This window comes from Sycon ciliatum, chromosome 10, assembly GCF_964019385.1.
Source record: "Sycon ciliatum chromosome 10, ocSycCili1.1, whole genome shotgun sequence".
In the NCBI taxonomy this organism is placed as follows: Eukaryota; Metazoa; Porifera; class Calcarea; order Leucosolenida; family Sycettidae; genus Sycon; species Sycon ciliatum.
The window spans coordinates 1,726,608-1,754,107 of record NC_088652.1 but is presented as its reverse complement, the minus strand read 5'-3'; the positions used below and the strand labels follow the sequence as shown (position 1 = coordinate 1,754,107).

General features: G+C 50.1%; 2 protein-coding genes and 1 non-coding gene across 3 annotated transcripts in view; all 3 read left to right on the top strand.

Moving 5' to 3' along the window:
* Positions 1–12,858, top strand: part of LOC135825615 (hemicentin-2-like) — a 15,231-nt gene extending 2,373 nt beyond the window's left edge. Inside the window, exons 4-11 of the mRNA XM_065338221.1 lie at positions 1,727–2,038; positions 2,570–2,824; positions 3,709–3,888; positions 4,980–5,025; positions 6,946–6,987; positions 8,244–8,369; positions 10,103–10,463; positions 11,077–12,858. Of these exons, the coding sequence (XP_065194293.1) occupies positions 1,727–2,038; positions 2,570–2,824; positions 3,709–3,888; positions 4,980–5,025; positions 6,946–6,987; positions 8,244–8,369; positions 10,103–10,463; positions 11,077–11,178 (1,424 nt within the window). The 3' untranslated portion in view covers positions 11,179–12,858. The remainder of the gene's footprint in view (positions 1–1,726; positions 2,039–2,569; positions 2,825–3,708; positions 3,889–4,979; positions 5,026–6,945; positions 6,988–8,243; positions 8,370–10,102; positions 10,464–11,076) is intronic.
* On the top strand, positions 9,499–9,580 carry Trnas-gcu (transfer RNA serine (anticodon GCU)). The gene has a single exon. It is a non-coding gene; the product is annotated as a tRNA-Ser (tRNA).
* Positions 12,859–25,403: 12,545 nt separating the features above from the next.
* LOC135825734 (uncharacterized) lies at positions 25,404–27,435 on the top strand. Its single transcript, XM_065338356.1, has 2 exons — positions 25,404–26,221; positions 26,312–27,435. The coding sequence occupies exons 1-2, from the start codon at positions 25,504–25,506 to the stop codon at positions 26,989–26,991; spliced, it is 1,398 nt and encodes a 465-aa protein (XP_065194428.1). The 5' UTR covers positions 25,404–25,503; the 3' UTR covers positions 26,992–27,435.
* The last annotated feature ends 65 nt before the right edge of the window (positions 27,436–27,500 follow it).

Genomic DNA, 27,500 nt, shown 5'->3' with positions numbered 1-27,500 from the left:
AGGCTAGACCCCTACCACGCTCTGCGTATTTTGTAGCCGAAGATGCAGCGCCTAGCGTTGCGGGGAAAAAAAGCTGTGCCGGGCGACAAACTTAACTGCATGCGATCTTGAGACTTTCTGCCAGCCTGACTGGATTTGTATCAGGAATGGCATCACAGAAGAGAAAGACTTGAAACAGAGTTCACCCAGGCGTGCATTCTATTTTCAAACAAACCGTACAGTGCGTTCTTTCACCGAAGAACTTTCTGCGTCAGCCTGGTAGCCACGGCCCCCAGCTGATCTTATTGTTCATGTTTCTACAGCTTACTAGGCACAGTTGAGGCGCAGTGTAAATACAATAAAACCTGTAACTAAAGACCACCGTGACTAGCAACCAGCCTGGTACTACAGACCACCGTGACTAGCAACCAGCCTGGTACTACAGACCACCGTGACTAGCAACCAGCCTGGTACTACAGTAAAACCTGTAACTAAAGACCGCTGTGACTAGCGACCAGCCTGGTACTACAGTAAAACCTGTAACTAAAGACCACCGTGACTAGCCACCAGCCTGGTACTACAGACCACTTGGCCAGGCACGGACGGTCTCACATTCATATAGTTGTGCGGTGCAAACCTCTAACTAAGGACCACCTGCCACTAAAGACCGCTTTCTCTGGCCCCAAGGCCAGGGTGGTCGTTAGTAACAGGTTTTACTGTATATTTTTTTATATAATTATTGCCATGCTGTGCTTAGTGGAATCCTAGCATGTTCGTTCTTCGCCCCCCCCCCCCCCCCCCCCCAACAGTGCTGTAATTGTCCGAGTGCACATGTCAAGTTCACGTGACGATTTGTTGCTCAACGTCATTCTGTTCTTTTCTTTCCGCAAATTGCGAAGACTCCACTGTAGCCATCCACTGTACCCGAGGGGCGTGGGAAGGTAATTAATTAGGGTGGTGCGGTCAGTCATTGGAGGCACGATTTACCGGTTAGGAGTGGGTCATACTGATGAAGATTTTCGAAAATCTGGAGCTCGAATAAGTGCCTGATGTATATGGATTCTCCCATGCCATATGTGACATGTTGTTCATGTACTCCCGTACTGGGTTTGTACCACAGTTGTATGACCTCGCACCATAATTATGCATAACGGCATGCTTGCTTGGCTTGGGAGATACTCCCGTGCTTCATGTGTTTTGCCTTTTCAGTGGTGTTTCCCTTCTCTTCAGATTTGTTTTATAATAAATGTCTTCTTGTTAATTTAACTGTAGACATATCAGTGCCTTGTCTTGATTCACGGGCTGCCTGAGGCAAAGAGTGCTACATGGTATGGTCTATACTGTAGTGACAGGACAGTACTGTCGGTAGCCGAAGAACTGGCGGGTCAGCCTCCTAGCTTAGGCCGTTCTTATTTTCATGTATTACAGCTTATGGGCAGTTGAGTCACCGTGTATACATTGGTATGCTGGGCTTGGTGAAATCCTAGCCTGGTCGTTCTTCGGCGCTCCGTTCTTCGGCGCCCGTCAGTACTGTAGAGTGGCAGATTCCCCTGTGTCCATACATATTCTGTGTCCATACATATTCACACAACACTCTCCAAACGGTCTCTGGCCTACACCAATCGCTAAAACGAGAAAAGCGAGATGATCGTTCGAATATTCGGGCTAGGACCATCTTGTGCGAATGTCCGTCTCTCTCTCTCTCTCTCTCTCCGCTCTCGTGTTGCGTTGTGTCTCTCGTGCTTAGTAACACCGGCTGTGGTGCTGACGGGTCCTGTGGCTGGCACGGCCCTGAGCGGCGAGGCTCTGTACATGCTCACCTGCATGGTGACCGGGTATCCGGTGAACGCCGCGTCCGTTACCTGGACGAGCACCCAGCTGGCGCTGGACGACTCTTCCAACACGCCCGCGTCGAATCTCGACGGACAGGTTACCACGAGCGACACGGCAGACGGCGTGAATATCGTAACCCGCACCGTCATGGTGACCGGCAATCAGCAGTACACGTGTCGCACGAGCCGACCGGACGTGGTCCAACGATCGGTCAACGTACCATGGAGTAAGCATATAATTGGATGCCTGGCGCACTGTTCACAGGCGGGGGTGGGGGGGGGGGGGGGTGCTCCTGGTAAACCCATTGCGCAATGACGTGATTTGTACCATAAACACCACACATCCACCTGGCCATGGTCGTGTGGGGGTGTTGAACAGTGCTTTCCTGATCCCAGCGTACTCACATTACTGCATTACTCGTGCCTTCCATATTTGACAATTCGCAATGGGCTTGGTGACGCTTGAGCGTGTGTTTCTGTAAACAAAAACCCCTGTGTGCGCGGTTTGCTTGTCAGAATTCGTCTCATGTGCCTCGACCTGTGTGTATGTGTGTGTGTTTGTGTGTGTGTGTGTGTGTGTGTTTTGCGTGTGTTTTGTTTGTGTTTTGTTTGTGTTTGTGTTTGTGTGTGTGTGTGCGCGCATGCGTGTGTGTTTGTGTGTGTGCATGTGTGTGTTTGTGTGTGTGTGTGTGTGTGTGTGTGTGTGTGTGTGTGTGTGTGTTTTCTGCATGGCCGTGCACACACACACACACGTGCAGCCGTGCCGACCGTCCAGGCGTTCAACCCGAGCGTGGCGTCGATAGGCGAGGGCGAGAACGCCACTCTCCTGTGCACCTGCTCTGGCTCACCGTACCCGCTCATGACCCTCTACCAGGGGCAATCAGAAATCATGAACACTAGGCGAGCGCGCATTGGCAGCACAGTGGAGATTAGCGTGACTGTTTTCTCCGGCGGCGATTTCCGTTGCATAGCAACCAACCGTGCCGGCAGTAGCAACATGACGACGAGTGTTCGTAAGTTGTGCGGCGTCGCGCCACTCTCAATATTCTTTTGTCCACGTCCCGCGCCTCGATGCTGAGCCCATTGCGCAATGACGTAATTTATGCCGCGGACACCCCGCGCAGCCACCTGGGCATATAATGGTCGTCTGGGGTATTTTCAGCAGTGCATCCCTGATACCAGCCTGCTCACATCGGCATTTAGACTCATGTACTGTAAACTAGCCATTATTCTAACGAGGCACATATATAACGGTTTCCCAAAATCGACTGGTTTACGTGTACCAAAGGTAACGATTCTCACTTATTCTCAACGCTCAATAGGACAGTATATGTATCGATTTCTGTATAACGATTTCTATTTTAACGACAGATTTCTCCTCGTTAACTCGTTAGAGTTAGCACTTCGTTAGATATATGGCTTTTACAGTAGTCCATATTTGAAAATGTCCAATGGGCTCATTGACATTACATCAGCGCATCATTTCACACTCCATGGATGCAGTAAATGGTATTTTGACCAGTTTGTGATGGGTCCTTTCTCATCTCGCATCGCACTAGGAGCCGCATGTCCGCCTTGGTCCTTGATTGGCATGGTGTTGCTGTCGATGTGGAAAAGTCGATTTGACTACCTCTGATGCGAGCCGCGATATTTAGTTTGTGTGTGTGTGTGTGTGTGTGTGTGTGTGTGTGTGGTGTGCGTGTGTGGTGTGCGTGTGTGGTGTGCGTGTGTGGTGTGCGTGTGTGGTGTGCGTGTGTGGTGTGCGTGCGCGCGTGTGTGTGTGTGTGTGCGTGTGTGTGTGTGTGTGCATATATGTCCATGCATGCGTGTGTGTGCATGTGCGCGCGCGCGTTTCCATGCTGTTATTTTCCTTGCTTGTTTCCACATTGGCCCACAGGGGGTCCTGCGGAATCGGAGTCGCTCATTCCCGGACTGAAGAATCTCTACCTCTGGATTATCATTGGTGGTGTTGCCGCTCTCATTCTCATCATCATCATCATCTGCGTAGCGCGTCGCCGTCGTACTGGCGGACACAGCAAGACGTATCGCGTTCGCGAAGACCTTCGCTCATATCGCGGTGAGTAACGTGTGACATGGTTTTTTTTTCGTTTCGCTGTTTTCGTCTGGCATGTGTAGCGCATACTGGTACTGTATAGCAGGAAATTTTCGGACGGAAATATTTTCGGACAAAGCCAAATTTCGACCTTTCGTACGGATTATATTTTCGTACAGTGCTGCATGCTAAATACACGTGTTCGCAAGCAGTATGCATGTATAGTGTACATAATTTCGCATGAACAAATTTTAGTACGGAATTTATTTTAGGACAAAAGAGGCCGTGTACGAAATCGTACGAAAATAAATTCCGTCCGAAAATTTCCTGCTATACAGTATATGATATGGAATTATTAACTTCATCTACCATGCATGTGCCTTGATCCATGAAGGGTGGTGGCGTTCCTACGGATGCGGAAAACTCAGCCTCTAGCCCAGTCTGCCGCGAACCGTGAAGGGTTATTTTGACCGTTCATGTTGGAAATCGTCAATATTCTCAAATATATACAGTAAAACCTTTTACTAACGACCACCCTGGCCTTGGGGCCAGAGAAAGCGGTCTTTAGTGACAGGTGGTCTTTAGTTAGAGGTTTGCACAGCACAACCACATATGAATGTGAGACCATCCGTGCCTGGCGAAGTGGTCTTTAGTACCAGGCTGGTTGCTAGTCACGGTGGTCTGTAGTACCAGGCTGGTCACTAGTCACGGTGGTCTGTAGTACCAGGCTGGTTGCTAGTCACGGTGGTCTGTAGTACCAGGCTGGTCGCTAGTCACGGTGGTCTGTAGTACCAGGCTGGTCGCTAGTCACGGTGGTCTGTAGTACCAGGCTGGTCGCTAGTCACGGTGGTCTTTAGTTACAGGATTTACTGTACTTGATTTTGCTGCTGCAGTTAAGTCCTGAATAGACCACCGTAAAAAAAAACTGCAATAACTCTGTGCAACATTATCGAATCTTTACGAATGACGAGTCGTTCGAAAGCAGGCGAATAGAGGTTTCCTGCAAAGTTTCGATCAAAACGAGACGACCATGTGTTTGTCAGGCCTATATTTGGTGAGTGTAATGTTTGTGTTTCTTGTGCCCTTCTCTGTGTGTTGTGTTGTGTTGTTCACAGACGGGAACGGTTACAATTCCAGTTATCCGGGACAAACCCAACTAAGGTAGGGTGTGTGTGTGCACGTGTGGTGGTGGTGGTGTGTGTGTGTGTGTGTGTGTGTGTGTGTGTGTGTGTGTGTCAAAAGGTGTGTGTCCATGTGTGTGCTTCTGCATGCGTGCAGCCATAGCAACTGTTCAGACATCCAACCCGAGCGTTGCGTCGATCGGCGAGGGTGTGTGTGAGTGTGCTTCGTTGTGCTTGAGTGTACTGCATATGAGGGTGTTGGCGGGCGGTCTTGCAAACACCCGTGCGTGAATCTGTTCATACAGCCGTTACCCCGTATGTCCTGTGGGTGCATGCACGTCTGACCACGTGCATGCATTCTCATGGTGTACTTTGAGTCAGTTGAAAACCACGCAACGGAGAGTACAAAATAATTTAGAGTGAGCGGACATGGTCGAAAGACTGTGCCTGAATGCTTCCGCCATCTTTCTCAACGTCGGGTTTCTGCAGATTTACGCAGCTTGCACGCCGGTGAAACACAGAATTGCAGCCGAAAATACCAAAACCAAGCCTAAAGAGAGTAAACTCCGCTATTTCTGTACACAAAGCAAATTTTTGATTCATTCTTGTTTGTTCCTGAAGATATTGAAATGGGGTGAAGCACACTTTCACCCGTGCTGCTCGCAAATACAACAGTTGAACTTTATTATAACAGTGCCAACGGGTTTGTTTGTTGTTTGTACTCTCATGCATTCCTGCTCTGTAGTCACTGCACAGTCACCCGCACGCGGTTCTTTGTCTGAACGAGACGTCCTGGCAGTAATGGACTTGCGTGTGCTGGTGTGACTGTGTACTCACATTCCTGCTCTTCTCCTCCTTGCTTTCGTTTGCCTGCGAACAGCATTACTTTTAACCTATGCACTGAGAGGCGAGCGCTTAACCCGCGCCCTAAACTAACCGTATTGTGTACTGCAGACTTGCGTGAATGTGCATTCCATTATATGACATGATAACATTGGTTAATCTGAAACATGTCGGCATGCAAACTACTCTTTTGTTTTGTCAATTCATGTCAGGAAGATGTGTGTTTGCCCTGAGGTGCGTAAGAGACGAAAAGTGTGCCGTGCAACCATACGACTCGAAATGGCGTGTACGACGAATTTTGCTACCCAGAGCCCGCATGCAAAGTTGCACACTCTGGCATGTTTTTGTCTCGGTAACAAAATGATTCTTTAGCCACTGTTGAACGATATCACTATCCACAGAGTGCTGAAAACGTGCTAGTCAAGTGTCCTCGTGATCACGACGGAACAAGTCGCAGTTGCAACCCCTCAAATTCACGTCAGGCGCGGTCCGCGTCTAATTTTTCCACCGGCATTGTCTGTGGATCATGGTCGGCGTGAAGAACGTTGAGTTGTGACTGCGTTCCCAGGATCTCCACGTACAGTAAAACCTGGTTTAAGCGACCACCTCCCCACGGTGCAAGCAAAAGCGGTCGTTAAAGCCAGGTGGTCTTTAGAACCAGGTCCCACAGTGTCTGTGTAGAACTGTCGGTGCATGTAAAAACGGTGGTTAAGAGCAGGTGGTTGCTAAACCCAGAGGTCGCTTACACCAAGTGTTACTCTACATATAGTCTCCGATGAATGTATAGTATTGTTTCCATATCGTGCATGACATGATGGCTGATGTAATCTGACATGTTTGATGTCTGCTGTAATCGAATGCACTGATAAGGTCATTTTACTATTCATATGCTGTATGTTCGTGACTGAGTGATCATCGTTTCTAACCTTCTAACAAATTAACATTGCTGTTGCATTGCTGTGCACTCTTTTCCTTGCTTGCTGTGCTTTTGTTTGTGTGCGCGTGTGTGTGTGTGTGTGTGTGTGTACGTGTTTGTGCATGCACGTGCTGTGTATGTTCACTTGCCTGTATTGCCAATTGCCCGTCTTGCTGGCCAATGCTGCGTGTGACGTGTCAGTGATGCCACAACCATGCCTTGGCAGTTTGACGGCCGACCTTCGTGAGTTGCTGCTGTGGCAGCTCCGTACCTACAAGCAGTCGCTGATGTACTCTTGTTGTGTTGTGTGTATCCCTGTTGCCGACCTGTTGTCATTGTCTTTTTGTTGTCATGACGTGGAGAGAGTGCAGGCGAGTGAAAGCCACCCCATGGACTGCGGACATTGCCACCGAAAAAATGAAGTATCAGTTTGCCGCAAAATTGTAGCCGTGGCACGGACCTTTTTGTGCTGCACCTCGCATGTTCGTGTCGCAGAACCTCCTGATCTTGTCGTGAGTTTCACTAATGGTTGGGCAGCGTTGCAGAATGTGGGGGTAGCGACATCTCCTCCATGCACTGCGATCGTTTCCTGTTTTCTGCACGCATGGTTGCACGCGCTGTTCACTGTAGCTTGAGCGTCGAGTCGGGGTTTTCCCTCGCCACCACTGCTGTGGAGTGGGAGACACCGCTGCACCGCGGGGTTTCATATCTCGGCCAACAACCGGGTTATGGTTGTAGGCAGGAGTACTGTGCGTCCTAGCCTTGTAACATGCTGTCAACTTCCAAACACAACATGGTACTGTGAAGCGTGAAATTTTCGCGGCGTTTTTTTGTTCGCGTTTTCAGAACCCGGACAGGTTTGCGAGGTTTTAATTTTGCGATTGCAGAATGGCATTCTTGCTAAACCTGTGGCATTCTTGCTAAACCTTTCATGGATCTCATTTTCGCGCTGTCTAAATTTCGCGATTTCCACGCGGTCGCGAATTTCGCAGAAATTAGACCATGGCAATAATTTCACAGTTTACAGTAAAGCTATCGAGCAAGGCTTCCATATAATCATACCATGATTATCACGTTGCGTGTTGTCGTGTTCGTAGTTGTCCCTTTCCTCCATGTGTCTTTTGTGACGTGTTGTGTTTGGCTATTGTTAGCATTGCTCAAGTGTGCTGTACATGCAGTAACATGACCCTGTGTCACGGTTGTCTTGACAACACATGGCCACTTGTGGTCACGCCAGTGTTGTTGTCAAGGCGACTACGGTGGCTGTTTTTTTTGTCTGTACTCTCAGTGTGTGCGGTACGATGCATTTGGGTTTGTGTGCTGTCACTGCTGTGGGTGACGGCATGTATTGGCAATCATGCACGCTTGTATTCATGACTGACTGCTAATGGTTTCCGCTAAACCTGCTGACTCATCAACCGTATGACCATTGTAATTTGCTCACAGCCAGCTAACGTTGAATGCTAATCCGGTGGCTGTTGCTCCTCTCGTGTGCGCAGGACAACCAACCTAGAACAAGGTGTTGTCTACCCAAACGAGAATGCTGTTGGCGGAGCCAATAACGGAGGGGTCAGCAATGGTTTCGCCGAGAGTGGCTTCGACGATCCGCGATACAGCCAGGACTGGTGAGTCCCCCACCCCCCACCCCCCCCCCCCCCCCCCCCCCCGCTGCTACTTGGCAAGTATGAAGGTAGCGTGCGAGCATATTTTTTAAGTCCGTATCGAGGTTGAATGAGACGTGGCTGTTTGCAGGAGAGACTGCGTGTGTATGCTGCCACAGGCACACAGCGCAGCCGTTGGAGGTGGTCCGACCGGAGGAGGGTCGGGGTGTCCCCCGGGAATTTTTTTTAAATTGTAGGGTGCAAAATCCTGCATTCTGGGCACTTCTGGGCGTAAAAGTGGTCCGGCCCGGCTGGACCGACTGCTACACCCCTGGTGCAGAGGTAGCTGTTCTGTCGTTTGCCTTCCTGCTTACGGATTGAAGCTATGCACTTTGCTACTTTGCTGGACGTCAACTTAGACCATGCAAGGAAAGAGCAACCCTATCTCTTTGTCTGTCGCCAATTAATCCCTTTGCGAAAATGTCTGGTTTTGCCAAAAACCAAAGGCAATTGGCTGATCAAACTTTCCTGAAATCATCTTTGACAATCATGGTAACCAGAGAGTAACAACATGTTAGGCTGTGTTTACATGAGAAATTTCAACCCGGGTCGAGTTCAGCCCGGGTTGAAAGTCTGTACGATAGACAAAAGAGGTGAGCGTTTACATGAAGACAGTTGACCCGGGTCAAATACTGATATGCCGCCAAAAGTCCACTTCTACAGTCCTGTTTGGTCACGTGAATCCGTTCGCGCGAAATTTGCATCTGCAAGTGCCGTTCAAACCTGGCGCGAGATACGCACAGAAGTACGTTTGTACGATTTTCTTGACCCGAAATTTCAACCCGGGTCAAGCGCAATGCGTCATGTAAACGCGCAATTCATTTTATGCACATGGCGGGTTGAAATCTGACCCGGGTTGAAACGCCTCATGTAAACACCGCCTAAGTGTTCTGTGCAGTTCGCTTACTGAAATTTGACCAAAAAGATTTCAAAATTGGGCAAAACTCCTACAATTAGCATTTTACAGACAAAGAGATAGCACAGCTGCGGCTATTGAAATGCGGAAGACGTGCACACCCCACCCTTGACCAACGGCCTCGAGATCAGGTTTTACAACCTTGTGGATCACCTTGTCCACGATGCATTTGTGGGTGACGAGGTGGCCGAGTGGTTAAGGCGATGGACTGCTAATCCATTGGGCTCTGCCCGCGTGGGTTCGAATCCCATCTTCGTCGTGTGCTTTTTTTTTCTTTTTTTGTGGCGCATGTTGCTCGAGTGTTATTTATTTATTTATTTTTATTCTTATTTTTACTAGGGAATTCCCAACAGGCGTCATCGCCTTCGAGTGTTGACATGGTTTGGTGTGATGTTGGAGTGTTGACATGGTGATCCATTGCTAACATTGGACAAATCGGTCTAACTACAACTCGACGACAGAACGCAGCAGACCGCCCGACTTTTTGATCCTTTCTCTTCTCCTAACTAGTATCGCGCTGTGCTCCATGAAGTCCAGTCGAGTCACTCAAGTGCGCGCCGGGCGTTGCGCAGCCATGGACCTGCGAACACTGAGCTGCGAAGTGGTGCAAGGTGCAAACTTGAGTTACGCGACTGCAGACTGGATTTCATTGAGCAGGACTGTACATGAAACACTATGGGCTCACCGTCCGAGTTCGAATGATGATGTAAATTTGGCCTTGTTGTCCTCTGCACCTCGGTTTGTGGTGTCAATGTTATTTTATTTTTTTAATGCTTCTCAGGGCGCAGCAGTCATCAGCGCGTCAAGCCAACCAGCCCCACGCGTCGCCGAGCACGTTCCAGCCGGGCGCGACGGGCAGCGGGGGTGCTCACAGCACCACCACGTCACTCGGCCAGCACCAGCACCAGCAGGCCAACGGTGGCGGTGGCGGCGGCGGGCCGGGACAGTCGGACCTGGTGTACTACGACGACTCGAATCAGCCGGACGGCGGCATGGGCATGGCGGGTGCATACGAGGACACTGTGAACCCCACGGGCGGCAAGGCGTACTATGACGACCCCAACGTCGGTTACGGAGCAGAGGTGCACTCGAACGGCGTCAACGAGTACCACCCCGGACAGTCGCCCTCCAGGGCTGATCTGGTAAGAGAGCCGCATACCGTACTGTGCATGCGCTGGGTTCTTTGCGCCTTGTGTCACGTCCAGGGTTTCGGACATTCGAAGCGTGCTTGCCTCTGTGTGTGTGTGTGTGTGTGTGTGCGTGTGTGTGTGCGTGTGTGTGTGCGTGTGTGTGTGTGCGTGTGTGTGTGCGCGTGTGTGTGTGCGTGTGTAGGTGTGCTTGGATAACTACAGTGGGCTACAAAGTCAAATGCACAAGTTCATGAAAATTCCGCAACATGGCATGTGTTACTATGCAGAGGAACTGAAAGCACTTGGCAACATTCGCATTGTCGTTACATCAGAACTCCATTGCCATTATGTCATAGCTCCATTGCCATTATGTCATAGCTCCATTGCCATTATGTCATCAGTAGGGGTGAAACAAGTACGCTGGGCAGACGAGTACTCGCTTGTTTGTCTGAGGCTCGACAGCCTAGCGAGCACTCGATAGATTTTATGCACATGTGTATGTATGACTAACATCAGTCCACTGCCATTTCCTGCCATGACTTTGTTGCCACTTCTTTCTGATGATGTCATGACTTTGTTGCCACTTCTTTCTGATGATGTCATGCTTACGTCACCACCACTACAGGCACCCCCTCAAGGCTTTGAGTCGGACGGCCAGCAGCCCAATCAGGAGGCACTGCCGACGTTCACTGCTCGCCATGGCGACCACATTCTCACTGCACTATAAGAGTGACGTCACTGCACGATAGGAATGATGTCATAGCCTGCACACGTCACCATGCCAACCATTGCCCATGACAACGCACAGTGTACATTGCCTGGGTTTGCACGCCGCGAGCCATGCGGAGTGGATGCGGAATCGCAACACGCGCCCAATGTGCAGGCGTTAGTTGCCGTTCCACGCCACCGGGCATGTCATGTGACATGTAGCATGCATTTGGTGTATACGCCGTCGCCCAGCTAGCTGTCGTACTTTTTACATCGCCAATGCAGGAGCATTCTGTACTGACACTCGTCGAAGCCGGAGAAATACCTCATTGTTCATCATACATGCTTGCATATGCACAAACAGACGCGCGCATGCACACACACACACGCATACACTCACTCACACACGTGCACACACGCACACACATACACTAACCTGACAGAAACTGACCAAGATCACATGCACATCACTTCATACACAGTTCTAGACACTCAACGCTTAGGTAGATCATATCAGCAGCCAATTTCAACAATTTAGCCAGTTTGAAAGTATCCATGAACCTTTTCAAAATCAGCGATCTCTAGTTTCGTTCGATTTCCTTTCATAACAATTTGTATAAGGGAGGTTGACGCTTTAGTGCCTGTTCATATTATTAAGTACACACACACACACACACACACACACACACACACACACCCTGCCCCCACGCATGCACGGTTGTATCCTCTGGGTTGAGTCTTGACATACCCTAGCTGCTGCTGCCGCTGGCTGGCTGTTGCTTGCTGAATGCTGTGTTGCTGACCCCATTCCTATACATGCCACTCTCCTGCTTGTTCCTATGCCTCCTTGTCCGTGCTTCTCTTTCCCTAGATGAGTAATGGTGACGGGGTATCGTGGTCCATGTCCACTGATAACCTACAATTACATAACTCTAGCTCCCAACATCTCCACCACCTATCCAGTCGGCACCGCCATTTCTTTGCTTATCCTACAATGAGCAAGTATGCCTTCATCAACAAACTGAAAAACCCTCCCGCTCGCTAACTACCCTCTTCCCCGGCCAGCCGGAGTTGACGCGCTCGTATTCACGCTTTTTCTTCTCTTCCAAAAAATACTTTGAGGTGTGCTCGGATGCCATTTTTTACTGAATGTACTTGTATCATCAGCCAAATGCATACAACATAGGCTTATTCCAAACGGTTTTACTTTCTTCTCATGTACTATTAAATTTTGTGTATATTACAGCAACGTTTTTTTTTAAAGATACCAAATATAGCTAGCTAGCCGGCTTTGTCTCTCTCTTGTTGTCGCTAGCTCCCGTCCTTGTCCTATCTCTCTCTCTCTCTCTCTCTCTCTCTCTCTCTCTCTCTCTCTCTCTCTCTCTCTCCCTCTCTCTCTCCCTCTCTCTCTCTCTCTCTCTCTCTCTCTCTCTCTCTCTCTCTCTCTCTTTCTCTCTCTCCCCCCCCCCCCCCTCTCTCTAGCATCGTAATACCCAATCATAGCTCAGAGCTAGCCTGCTGCCTCTCTTTCCCCGCTCACTACAGGTGTGTTTGCATTCACATTTGCTTATGCTAGTTGTCATGCTGCTACTGACAGCACATGGTCTTGTTAGGTTTGTATCCTCTGTCAGTGCATTACATACACCCATGCATGCTAGACCGGTCGCCTCGTGTAAATCAAATCATTTCATAAACCTTTTTCTTGCTAGCAGAACAGGAATCTAAACTAGATATAACTTCAAGAAGGCGTCCATAATTGTCGCCATTTATCGCAATCGCAATCGTACAAAGCATACTTGGGGACAGACATTTTCGGTGGTGTAATATTTTCGGTATTCTCCAAAATCGGCGGTTCGGCGGAGGGAAATTTTCGGTAAACCCGCAAAGTGTGCTAGTACTATACCGACATTTTCGGTGCGTTTTATTTTCGGTAAAAATTTCGGCATCGAAGTTACCGAAAATTTCTTCTTTTACAGTGTCATAAATTCGTAATGATGACGATAATATCAACATGAGTGTAGGGCTTGGAGCCCGGGCGGGGGGGGGGGGGGGGGGGGGGTCTCAGAGAGTCTACATTTTGCACAGTTGCGTCAATGGCAACGCTTTCAGTACAATACCGGTATTGCATGACTACTCTCTGGTTGAATCTCTACACTACAGAGTTCATGCACTCCAAAAGTCCAAGGCCACCATTTCTCATGCCAGCACAATCATGTATTCTTGCTGGATTTTTCCCCAATTCCGATACAATCCGTAGATTATGCGCGAACAAACTTCCCGCCAGTCCGAAAATTTGTTTCCAAATGCAAGGAAAGTATGCTTTTGTTTAAAATTTATATTCCGCAGTGCGGAGTCCGGCTGCCTGGTGTAATGATTCTAATGAATCGGGCAGCACACCACTCACCGTGCTCAGCCCGGTCCTGGAAATAGGAGACCACAGTTGCAAGACTGTTCTGGAATCGTCTTGGTTACGCCATCATTCTGTGACAGGGCACCTCGGTGGTGAACGCTCTTGCGCTGTCAGTGATCATGCATACATGAAACGGTATGATTTCACGGTGTGATGTCATCAATGATGTCATAATGTACCTGCATAACGGCGGGAGTTGTCATGGCATCGGCTTGCTGAATATACACAGCATCGCTCCCAGCGTTAGGCAAGGGGCTGGCATGGAGTTGAGACTAGCCTCGCTGTGTGATAGATGGCAGAACACATTCCCTTTGTCTTGATTTATGTGTGTTGTTCTCCACAAGTTAGTTCAATCTCAGCTGGGCTGGGCTGTGTTCAAACTTCAAAGTTTCAACAAAATCAGTTCCCATTGGTAACTGCATGCTGATCTCAGCTGGTATATGTGACTTTCAGAGTAGTTGCAGGCCCAGGACTATGCATGCAGTCACAGGATGACTTCCTTGCCATCCTCTGTGTGTGTGCGTGTGTCTTGGCACGTGGGACATGACTGTACGCCAGGCTGCCAGCTGGAGATACGCCATGATTGACGGTGCACACAGCCGCTCTCCTCACCGGGCGTGTGAGAGCAGTTGCAGGACTATGCACGCGTTCACGGAACGACTTGATCGCCATCGTCTACGCGCGTGCCTTGGCACGAGGTACATGTGCGCCAGGCTGCCAGCTGGAGATGCGATTTTGCACACAGCTACCCTCGTCCCCGGGCAAGGCCAGATCAAAGCGATGCACGCCCGCGCCTCTCATAATGGCCGCCGTGGCGGAGAATGTGCTGAGAGAGGCAACAAGATAGTCGCAGTTGGCTAGCATAAACCAGTCGGTGTACATACGGAGCATGGACGTCTCGCCCGTTGTCTGTACCCGGTCCACGTGGATAATGTCTCCCACCGTGCTGGATGTGAGTATGTGTCGCTGGTGATTGCCAGCCTGCAGGCGACTTGCGATTTCATTTGCCGCGTGTTTGTTATCGCCGACTATGAGCCATCTTGGCGCGCTACCGGGCATGCACGTGTTGCCACGGTTACTGCTGGACGTCATGTGCGACTCGGCCTTCAGACCGCACTCGGCAAACTCGGTCCAGTTGACATGCTGGGGTTGCTCGTGGACGCCGACTCCACTCCGCACGTGAATGCACAGCAAGCAATTCCACCGAGCTGCACGTTGCAGCAACACTGTGGCAGCAGTCGGACCACTGCTGCTATAAGTGGTAGCATGCACCACCGCGGGGCTCTCGTTCACAATGGCGCGGGCATGCGTCAGGATATCGCCACGGAAACGGAACAGATTGTTCAAGAGCACGTGGCTGACGTTCACTGCCCACCAGCGTTCGTCAATCTCCCACGCAGCGGACACGCCTCCGCTACTAACATTTCTAATTGCAGCTAAGTTCAGCTTTGCGCGGGCAAGCAGCTGCCGAATGCAGTTGGTACGAAAGTTCGTGTGAACAACGAGAACATTGGCTGGCAAGAACACGGCATCGATCACGTTGTCACACCGTGCGCTGGGCATCTGCATTTGCCGGTAGCGGCAGTCGCTGAACACACTGCTGCGCCCAGTGTCGACGCACTCGCGCAGTCGCATCCTCGTGGCGACGTGCTGGATGCTATCAAGACGCCAGTCCAGCCCGTTGGGCAGCAGGAACCTGTGCAGGGGCAGGGGCTTGGTCTGGTCGATGAAGAACGCTCGGTTCGTCACCACGGCAGCCAGGTACAGGAAGACCAGGCCGTACACACGGTCGCCATGGCCACCGCATATGTCGCCGCGCCGACAGCGCGCCACGAGAAGGCGGCTGGCCGGAGCGGTTCCGGCCAGCATGGCGTCTTGGCGCTGGCGATGCGCTCGCAGACGACGCATGATCAGATCAGCATCGGGCCATCCGCCGTCGACTGGTCTGCGTGGAAGGCTGGAGGCAGGAATGGCCTGTAAAGGCAAAGCTTCAGCTGCGCCACCGTGTTGTGCTGTTGTTGGGTTGTCATGACTACCGACATGGTCATGTGACGACGGGTGTTGATGGTGGATGTCGCGACCTGGCACCTTCTCGCCTGAACTAGAAGAGATCTGTCTATGAACTGGCTGTTGCTGCTGCTGTTGTCGTTGCTGCTGCCGCTGTTGTTGTCGTTGCTGCTGCCGCTGTTGTTGTCGTTGCTGCTGCTGCTGCTGCTGCTGTTGTTGTAGCTGCTGCTGCTGTTGTAGCTGCTGTTGTTGCTGTTGTCGGTGATTCAGTTGCATCTTGTGTGGAGGAGGATATTTAGCGTAGGGCCCTCCTTCCGAGGATGCTATAGACATCCACGTCAGATCGGACTCCTCTCGCGGGTGAACGACGGCATCCTGTGCACGAGGACTTTCCTTGGCAAATCCACTTGACGGCTTACTCATGGATTTACCGTGCCATTTCCAGCCCTGAGGACCTTGCCGATCTCCTCGTGTATGGTGCTCCATTATATAGAGAAGTGATGTACTCATCACCATGACGATGACGAGTGGCCATAACCTTTTGCCACTCGCACGCAGATAACATCCGTCCATTACCATGCTAACCTGCGCGCGCGCGCGCGCGTGTGTGTGTGTATGTGTGTATGTTTACATGCACGTGTGTGTTAGCTGGTTAGGTAGTCACAAGGGATTATAGTGACTTGGAGCTGGCTCAGCACTGCAAGGTGGTTGGAGCAGGTCGTGAATAATCGTTGCAGCAGGTATCTGCGGAGCTGCAGTAGCGCTAGAATTCGGCAACTCACTAGCACGCGTGCACACACGCACGCATGCACACACACACACACAAACACATGTGCAGTTGGCCACTGGGGGGCAGCGCGTCGGGATGTGCTACTGCAGAAGCGATGGCGGCGCTTGTTCAGTTGTTTCCATGGTTTTGCGGCATTCCGAACACCACGGCGAGCTGGTTTTCACAGTCGTTGTGTGTTTAGCACCATGTGCATAACATGTGCACACTGCTGCACGCTATCCAATCACAGGGCCCTGTTCCTTGTCCTGAATCGCAGTCATACAGTAGTGGGATTCCATCCAGCATCACTCACTGTGCATTCTCCAGATACACATTGTACATGACGTGTACGGTATAGGAGCAACACACACACAAAATAATTCAATGGCCCGTGAAGCGGCGGAAAGGTACATGATCGTAGATTGTGGCAGCTGGATGACTGGGCGTGTTATTGCTCTGTCCAGGACCCGGGATGCACGTTCCGCTCCAGGCTCGCTTGGCTGTGCATGTGCGACTCAGGACGATGCAGCTCAGTGCAGTGTAGGCAATTAATAAATTATTGACACGGCAAGTCCATAGTACTAGTATTAGTAGTAGTCGCTCACTCACATTCACCAGTTCACAAAATGTCAAGCCGAAACGATAGCAGTTCCGCCTGTCATGCAGAGCGACAGCTACAGGTGCGCGCGGCGCGGCTGTCAAAGTAAATCGCGATAAGCGCTCGAGCGTGATCCGGGCCGGTGACTTGATTCCTACGCTAACACCAGTAAACAATGGTAAAGACTCCTTGCATTTACCACGCCAACAAGAGAGGCTCCAACTCAATGCATTTACCTCCAACACGACAACAATGTTTACCGTTTTGCATCGCGCCGCGCGCACTCAATCATTTCGCTTTACTAGTACATGTAGTAGTATTAATTTTTTGAAAAAAAATTCTACAGTTTTCGGCTTCAAGAGATGTAGACCTACAACTAGTATACAGTATATCTGGTATATAGGCTACATGTTTTTCGATTTTGACACCAAACAAGGCGAGGACGCCGGACGCAAGGCTTCTGTATAATACCAACTAGGCTACATGTACCTACTACATGTAGAGTAGAGAGCTGATCTGATCTGAGTGGATCGTCCCGGTCCGGGAGATTCAACTCAACTGTTCAAGCATACTGTACGTGCATGATAGGTGTAATAATGTTTGTATACATGATGTAGCTACATCCTGAACAGGCTATAATTATTACTACTGTACGTCTGTAGTGTAGGGCCGCTCCCTAGCCTTGTCCGAAAACAGGAACAACGAGACCAAAACTGAGGACTTACTTCAATCGGTTTTGATCCGGTCTTCCCTAGGGATCCGTGGTGCGAGAGTCCGGCGTCGAACAAGTAGCGAATAGATGACTTGGGAAGTTGCACAAAGATCTTAGCCGTGAGTGAGACGGGGCAAGTCTCAGCTAGCTACCTCAGTGCACCCTGTCACCCCCTGTGTACCCAGGCTAGCTACACTGCGGGCACCGTGGCCGTCTGACTGAAGTGCACTTTTTTGTCAGCATGACTGAACGCTATAATATATACACCGCATGTGTACATGATGCACGTGGTCGACACTTTGTCGACACGTTGTTGATACAATGTACTTTGTTGACACGTGACCCCGTCAGCGGTCTAAATGCCGGGAGGTTCTGCTATACGTGAAACGTAGAGAAATCACGTAGAGAGCAGTTGTCTGATCTGGGATAGAGTCTACGGCTTCGCGTGTTTTGCTCCAGATTTCTACGCGGAGATGGGGTTCTCTACGTTGTGGCACACGCAGAGAAAATATCTGAAGCGCCTGAAATGTGGAAAGTCTCCCGGCTCAGATCATGATGGGATCCCGAATGAAGTGCTGCAGTCTCTTGCACCATCAATAGCCTATCCTCTCGCCATTATTTTTAATATGTCATTTCGAACTGGTACATTCCCACAGGATTGGAAATCCGCCATCGTGACACCGCTTTACAAGAATAAAGGCTCCCGTGCTTGCCCGGCAAACTACCGCCCCATCTCTCTGCTGCGCACAGTTTCCAAACTTTGTGAGCGTATTGTATTCGATTCCCTCTACCTGCACATCGCTCCGGCTCTCTCACCAGCTCAGTCGGGATTCTGCCGTGGTGACTCAACTCAATACCAGGTGACTCGACTCGTCCAAGACATAGCGACAAAGAGGAACTGTGGGGAGCACGTGGGAATGGTGTGTTTCGACTTGGCTAAGGCATTCGACACCGTTTGGCATCGTGGCTTACTTGCCAAGTTGGAGGTCACCTTCCGGGTGGAGGATGCTGCCTTGCATTGGATATCCTCGTATCTGTCTGCTCGTTCTCAGGCTGTTCGCTTGTCCTATTTCTTGTCTGATCCCTTCCCTGTAACGTCTGGAGTGCCCCAAGGTTCCATTCTGGGTCCTTTGTTATTCTTGCTTTACGTTAATGACCTACCTTCAGTTGTCCCCGATGTTAGTTTGTATGCGGATGACACTGGCCTTATCTGTTCTGATTCCTCCCCTGCACAATTACTCCTTACCATGCAGCATCGCATCAACAGCACTGTCATGTGGATGCAAACGTGGAAACTCCAGCCCAATTTAGACAAGACAGAAGCCATGTATATTTCTTCATCCCCTCCTGATCAACCATTATACTTCCCTGACTCGACTATGCCTATCCGTGTTGTTACTCAGCACAAACATCTAGGTGTGATGTTTGACTGCAAACTCTCTTGGGCTGCACATGTCAACTGTGTATGCAAGCGAACCAGTTCAGCATTAGGGGTACTACAACCACATTGCACTCATTTGCCCATCCAGTGTAAACTATTATTTTATCAGTGCTATATTCTCCCTATATTCGACTATTGCGATACCGCTTGGTGTGGCCTTTCTGACACAACTCTGAACCAATTAGAAGTCCACCATAGATTTATACTTAAAATTATTTACAACAAGGATCGATGTTTTCCTTCGGATGCCCTTTATCGACTTGCACACACTTCTCCTCTCTCCGTTCGTCATAAGCACCATCTCTGTACACTGGTTCATAAAATATTTCTTCATAAAACCCCTTCACACATGATGAAGTACAATAATATTGGTTTTCGACAAGCTCAACCCGTAACGCGCTCATCCTGCCTATGTCAGCCCAGTATCTAAAGTCCCCTTTGTTTTCCGGCTACTCTCATTGGTTATCATTACCATACGGTCTGAAAACTTGTTCTTCTATTGGTCAGTTTAAAGATCTACTATCACAACTGAACTAGACGCAATAATTATCATCGAAGAACATTCTCGAATACCTGGGTGATGCACGAATTTTGATAGTGCTCACTTCCGTTAATCGTTTTTTCTTTGTAATTTTCCATTCAATTTCTGCTTTAATTCATATTTGCTTTGTTTTCCTAGCTTACTATTGCCGTGGCTGGCTCAACGCCCTTGTCTCAGGGGATTCTGTCCCTGCATTAGCTATGCTTGTCACATGCTATGAGATTGTGTCTAATAATAATAATATTAATAAAATAATAAAATGCGTACGGATTTGCTGGGTATCGATCAACTGCATGCAGAAAACTGCCAAATATGGAAGGGGAAATTCCCAGGACACATTCCACGTGACTTCTCTAGGTGAAACGTAGAGCAGAACAGCATTTCTTTACGTTACGGGAACGCGAAGAAAGTTCGCGTGATTCTTTGCGTCGCGTTCCCAAAACGTAGCTACGTAGAGCAGAGAGGCCTAGTGCCACTCGGTAAACGTCGATGTCGCGTACGAGAAAGCTATCGCGCGACGACTTTCCCGTACGCGAAATAGTTGAGAACTGCAGAAGTCGACGAAGACGAACGAGGCGGCCCCTTTCGGTACCCCTGACGGGAAGGAGAACTGCTAGAAGTCGACGAAGTCGAACGAGGAGGCCCCTTTCCGTACCCCGTACCGCAAAGTGCCAGTGATGAATGTCTTCTGCACCTAAAAATCGCTGTCGCGTAGGCGGATTGAATGCGCAGGGCAAAAAGAATTGCTGCAAAGACGTCCGCTCTAGGCCTTTGGAGACATCGTGGGAACTCCTTCCGGCACCCCCGTACCGCAAAGTGCCATTGATGATCGATGAATGTCTTCTGCAAGCGGAACGACCCCGTTATAAACGCTGTCGCGTCGGCGGGCTGAATGCGCAGGACGAAAAATATTGCTGCAGAGACGTCCGTTCTAGGCCTTTGGAGACATGGTACGAACTCCTTCCGGTACCCCCGTACCGCAAAGTGCCATTGATGGATGTCTTCTGCAACTGGAACGGCCCCGTAAACGCTGTCCCGTCCGCCGACGAAAAATATTGCTGCAAAGACGTCCGCTCTAGGCCTTTGGAGACATCGTGGGAACTCCTTCCGGCACCCCCGTACCGCAAAGTGCCATTGATGATCGATGAATGTCTTCTGCAAGCGGAACGACCCCGTTATAAACGCTGTCGCGTCGGCGGGCTGAATGCGCAGGACGAAAAATATTGCTGCAGAGACGTCCGTTCTAGGCCTTTGGAGGCATCGTGCTAACTCCTTCCGGTACCCCCGTCCCGAAAAGTGCCATTGAGAAATTAATGAGAATGCACTGGCCTGACGCCGTGACGGGGAGGAGAACGGCAGAAGCGGACGCAGACGAACGAGGAGGAATCAGGACGCGCGAGCAATGGCAGGACTGTAAGTAATAGCTCAATTAGAAATGAGAACTTGACATTCATGGCACTTGCCACTGCATATTTCTTGTCCACTCACAATGTCTTTCCTCTGCCCCTGTGTGCCCACGGCCCTGTTGCTGCACTGGCCCGACTGGAACTGCAACTGGAACGGGCCCGTAAACTTGTTTGTTTGTTTGTTTGTATTTATTTTGATTCGCAAATTCAAACGGGCATAGAACCCAATAACATGAAAGCGAATATGAAAATCATAATGAGAATGAGAATTCAAATACTTAGATCTTCAACGTAGAGTCAGCGGTACATCAGAGGGAGATCGGGTACAACAGAAAGAGAACAGAAAAAAACAGATTTCGCTTGTCGACATCTACAGGGCACAGGTATAGGAGATTACCTGCGTGCGAAACTGCCGAGCGTGATGGATGGCACGGATGTCGCTGGGGAGAGCATTCCATAATACAGCACCCTTGCAAGCAAAGCGCCCCCGCCCCGCAACCGAATGGGAAACTGGCAAACTCTGTCACGTCGGCGGACTGAATGCGCAGGACGAAAAACATTGCTGCGATGATGCTCCCTCTAGATCTAGACGACGGTAAGGCATCCCTTGATATGTTGCCAGTGTGTTCCATGGTATCGCGCGATGGTGAATGAGGAATGATGAAGGGTACGGTTAGGTGGGACGGTATACCTGTTATCTTCCAACACGTTATCAGGTCCACAGCACATTGTACTCATTCTATTCTTGTAGTTCGTTACATTTAAGGTGTGTGTGTATATCTTGCCAATAGTTAATGGTGTACAGTCGCACGCTATAGACGCCATGTTCATTTGCAGGGTTTGCAAACTGTACGTGAAGAAAGACAGCATGCCGCCATCTTGCGTTCTCAATGACTTGCACCTTGACCCTGTACCCCAGTGCTTGTCGCGACTAAACTCATTCGAAAAATTACTCATTCAAAAAGTTGAACCCTTCCAGACATGTTACAAGCTAGACACAAAGCATGGCAGTCGACCGCATTCAAAGCGAGTGAGGTGCCAAGAACAAAATACTCCACCTTCCATTGTCAATTGACGGCAACCCGCGTCTCATGCATGACTTGTGTGCTGACAATACAAACATCATAGTGAACTGTGTACCAACCAGTGCGAAGATGGTCTGGAAGCACCTTGTCAGGCCGAAGGTTGTCGTCGCAGCCTTGCAGTGGTTATCTGAGAAGGCGAGACGAAAGATTCATGAATTGCTTGCACATGTGTACCAGTTGTACCGGCTATGCGAGTGCCATGGTGACAAACGCATTCTTATTGAGCTTTGAGACACATGTCAGCAGGGCGTTGTCGCATCACTGACCTCTTGCAGTCATTCCGTGAATGATATTTTGCGCGAGTTTGCATCGCACGCAGCATCGCAGATCGTGTCAAATTACGCATCACAGTGCAAAATTGCTCCTCTGCATGCAAGTGGATTTCATTGCACTTCTCAGTTTGGGAAATGCTCGAATATGATAATTCTGCGCGTGATTGCACTAGCCCTGAACATAGATGTAGGTGACCCGTCTGTGGTGTCTCATAGCCTACCTCACGACCTTCTGCTTTCTTTCTGCATCACTTGTATCTTGCAGGTATATTATCCTGTGACGACCACATTGAAGTCTGAATTTGAAGTGTGAAGATGCTTCAGCAACCACATCGTACTTTTCCATTGCTTTCATTGTGCTTCTACTGTGCATGTGTGTAAGTTGTGATGACGTTGTGTGCTGGCGACACGGTCAGATTTTGTCCATGCGTGTAACGTACACCTGCATGTTATGCATTGAAAAGGATCTGCCACTTGCGATCATGGGACGAGTATCAGGTCACCTTTGTCTTGTGTGGGCTGTACCAGATTGCTATTCACTTCTCTATCTGTTGGATATGTGACTTTCTGCAAGTTTCTGGTGTATGGTGGCCACTTCTTTGCTTGTCACTTTGTATGATATTACATTCTGTAATCGCTGCTTCCATGCCGTGGTCTGCAAACTGCAATCCTTGGGCAAATGTCATGTTTGCTATGTTATGCTTTGGCCGTCAGCTTGTCTACACATTGTACAGTCAACTTTGCGTATAACGACACTCGGCGGGGCATCAGAAAAGTGTCCTTATTCGCGAAGTGTCATTATACCCGAAGTCCCATTACTGTATATGCATTACAGTTGGATGGGACTTTGCTCTGGGCATGGACATTCTGTCGTTATTCGCGAATTGTCGTTATATCCGCAGTCGCGAAGTTATTAGCGAAGTTGACTGTAGTTGAATTATTTTGTTTCACAACTGACTTCCTGAAGTACGGTCGCCACTGCTTTCCATGGCATTATACATGAAGAATTTCCTGTTTGTGTCGTGTGCATGTGCGTATGTGTGCGTGGCCACGTGCGTGTGCCGTGTGCATGTGTGCGTGTGCACCCGCGTGTTTGTGTATCTGTGTGCGGGGTAGCGAGGTGGGGAGGGCTGGTATGTATCAGTGTGTTATTGTAGTCTCATGGCTACATACAGTACATCGCGCGCGTGCTCATCATGTTTACCTTCGGGGTTGGGGTGGGGAGGGAACGGAAAAAGAACTGAAATTATACATATAAAAACCGCTCTGTGTGCGGTTCTGAAAAACCTTTACTGGTGCTGCCCCGTCGTAAAAGTAAGAAATTAGAACTGGAGCATTGTCCCCCCAAAAGCGAACAGATCCACCTAAGTTGCGAATGACGGGACCCGAACGCACCAGTAGCACGAGGTTCCCGGCTAGCTGTGGATGCAGATGGGGACGTCCAGACCATAGGCCATGGTCGTCGATAATTGTACGTGTACTAGCAATACACTGCCACTGATACAATGTGCAATGTACTGCACTATAGTAGTGGTGGTGTTACCCTATGATAATTGCTGTGATCCTGTGCCCCCCCCCCCCCCGACCTCGTGCTACTGGTGCGTTCGGGTCCCGTCATTCGCAATTTAGGTGGATCTGTTCGCTTTTGGGGGGACAATGCTCCAGTTCTAATTTCTTACTTTTACGACCAGGCAGCACCAGTAAAGCCTCTAAAGGTTTTTCTGAACCGCACACAGAGCGGTTTTGATATGTATAATGGACTCTTGCCTAGGTAGATCTACGTACAGGTTCCTGCACGAGTACGATCGTACGAGGGCAGTACCGCGGAATCCAGCCCGTGCCGCGATAGCGGCATGGGCTGGATGAACAGCGGTACTGGCCGAGTATGAGTGACTGGAAAGTGTTTCCCGGTGTGCACCCAAGCCAAATAAAGAGATACATGACAGACACACCTGCATTGTGTTTTGTGATTGTTTTCTGGTACAGTTTTTTGTAGTAGTCCATAGTGCTTTTTTTCTCGTGGTGCGACATTGTCGACTGGGCATCGGGCATTCTGACTGTTCTGTTCCTACGGATTTTTCCCACGTCTTGATCGGAAACCTCGGCAAATTGCGCGGGTCCTGCAGGTTGCTGAGCATAGCGCGCTTTGGTTGAGGCTCATCCGGCTCGGCCAAGATCTCCTTCGCGAGCAACTCCGCAATAAAAGTTTCAGTCTCTTCCTCAACTTTTCGGAGGAGCTCATTTACATCGCCAATATCGTTCAACAAAGGGGCTTCTTTTCTCCCAGTTCCAGATCAAATGTTGGACCGCCATGATGACAGTTGGGGTTGCAAACAGTCGCTCTTCTGCTTTAGTTATTTTTTATTAGTAACCGAAAAGTCCGAAAGACCATGAAGACTGAAGTACAGTAGAGAGTCAAACCAGTGCCGCCAGTGGCTATATACTGCCCGTCGTCAAGTGACCATGGTGACGACGGGCGGTGGAATCCGTTCCTGCCCGTCGCCACTTGACGACGGGCAGTGGATCCAGTTCCATCACCTTTTGAGCAGGCAGGACCGCGCTTTCCAGCCCGCGCTGTTTGATCTGTCATTGGTCAACTCCAAGGCGACAATCACGTGACATACGGGAATACTACTTCACTGTCTTCACAGTTCACTTCAGCAGCTCATGAGTCACCAGTCTGGTCTTATTTTTCGGTGAGACGCTTCTTCAAATACTCGCTGGTACCGCGATACCGGTATACCGGTACGCGGTACTGACTGACGTTGACGTCATGACCTCGGCTCACGCGACTGGCCATAAACGGTGCAGGTTGACGACCTTTATACGCAGAGTAATTATAGGGGGAACTTGGGCTTGGTATGCCGGGTACAACAGGTCGCACGGCATATTTATGGCATGCAGTACTTTGCTCAGACCCAAATCTAACAAGATCACACATACGTCTTTCAGGATACCCTGGTTCGAGGTTTAGTTACCTGTCTGGCGCCTTTGTCGGTTTGTGTCTTTCACTTCCCGTTTGTCTTGGCCACACACCACTTCCTGTCCGAGTTCGGAAGATCTGTTCTGAGTTGCACTTCGCACTTGCGCCCTGGTCAGGAAGATGCACGGGAGTAGCTGGTTGTTCGTGCTCGCCGCGCTTGTCGGCTCGGCGATGGCAGCTGGGAATCATACTTGCTGCCCGAGAACGGCACCTTGGACGCCGTTGTTTTGCACGCGTTCAGTATGCGAAGACGCCATGACCTTCAATACCACCAGCGTCATTTTGTTCGCAGGAGCCTGTCCCCAGGGTATGGTCAATAGCACCTTCACGTGCGCTGTCAACTACATACCTCGCAGCTCATACGAAAGCTTGTACACTGTCAAGTTACCCCTGCTGCAACCAACAAAGCAGTACAGAGATCAGATACAACAAAACCAAGCTACGAGCATCATCTTGGGAGTAGGCTGTTACAGCAAAGCCAAGACTGCTATCTGCCGTGATGGTCTCAGATCGATAGTGAGCAACGTGTCAGCGGCAGTATTGGGGAGCGCCGCGGGGTTTCGACTCAAGAGAGGTAAGCTTACTCTGAACTACAGTATAAGTACTCTTGCGTTGGAGTGTCTGGCCTCGGGCAATCCGGATTCGCAGGAATGGAATGGTGGTATGTCGGCGTGCGCTGCCACAGGCCTCGGCGACAGTACCAAGCCTGACAACTTCACCAGTGGACTGGTGAAGGTTGGCGGTTCGACTTGCACGGAGTGCCAGCCCCTGGTGGGAAAGCTTCCTTTCTGCGCAGCACTGTTCAGCTCGAAGGCTGCCAAGCGCTACAGTCCCCGATGCAGCACAAGAGCTGCCTCCCTGGTCTCTGACAAAGTGGCCAAGTCTTTCTACACGGAGTGGTTGAGCAGGGGCGCGATTCGCATGGGAGGCAGCAGCCTGAACATCACCCAGTCGCAGGGAAACGACAAGTGCATGAAGCTGGTCCGCGCTGTTGCCTGCAGAGCTGCCATGTCGCCATGTGAGAGCGCCTCCACAGGTGGCAAAGCCTGGTGCTCCAAGACGTGTCAGGACAGTTTCACTGGCTCATGTGGCGTCACAACCGCTGCCGCCACAACCATCTGCACCGCCCTTGACGTGACAAGCACACAGTGCGATGCCAAGAGCCCGCCAGACCACTCGGCGTTCCGCCTCGGCAAGTCGGCCAGTGCGAAACGCCGCATCCTGAAATATCAGCTGTGCGTGGCCCCGGGAAACACCTCGGACTTCCTGCTCGTTTTGGACAGCGTGGTGCGGACACTCTGCAGTTCGCAGGATTGCAGTGGAGAAGTGGAGAAGTCTGGAAGCGGCGTTGATGCCAACAACGAGACTTGTGACAAGTACAATACGACGGTTAATGCCCCATCCACTTTCTCGGCTGCTGTGTTCAAGATTGGTGTTGCCGCTCAACTGGGTGTATCCCCTAGCACCCTGGATGTGTCGGACTCGGAGGTTTTCCAGACGGTTGTCGAGCCGGTTACGAGCGACAACAGCGCCGCTGCAGCCCTGCCGACCGTGTCGGCCGTCTCTCTGTTCCTTGTCGCTCTGCTTGCCGCTTACTCTGCCCAGTAGAGTGCTAGGCAATACGTGTATGTACGTGTGTGTGTGTGTGTGTGTGTGTGTGTGTGCGTGTGTGTGCGTGCGTGGGTGTGTGTGTGCGTGTGTGTGTGTGCTCCGGCATGTAAGAGTTTTGTGTTTATGTAGCTGTCGAGTGTGCACATATTTGCGAGCACCATCGTAACACGCAAACAGACACAATCACGCACGTGCTTACACAGATACACACACACACACACACACACACACACACACACACACACATACAAACACGTGGATACCCGCGCCTAGTGGCAAGAAAACAGCTATCTGTTTGGTTGTCTTCAACACGTTTGTGTATGCGCTTCAACCATACTAGCAGCTATTCTTTTTTGTGCAAATGATGAAATCTCTTTTTTCGTCTTTTCTCTTTATTTTCTGTCTCTCTTGCACTTCCTGTTCACCAAACGTTCAGAATTATCCTCGCCTTCCGCTTGTCTCGTGTGTAAGGTATAATAGTACGCTGGCTCTTGGGCTAGTGGACT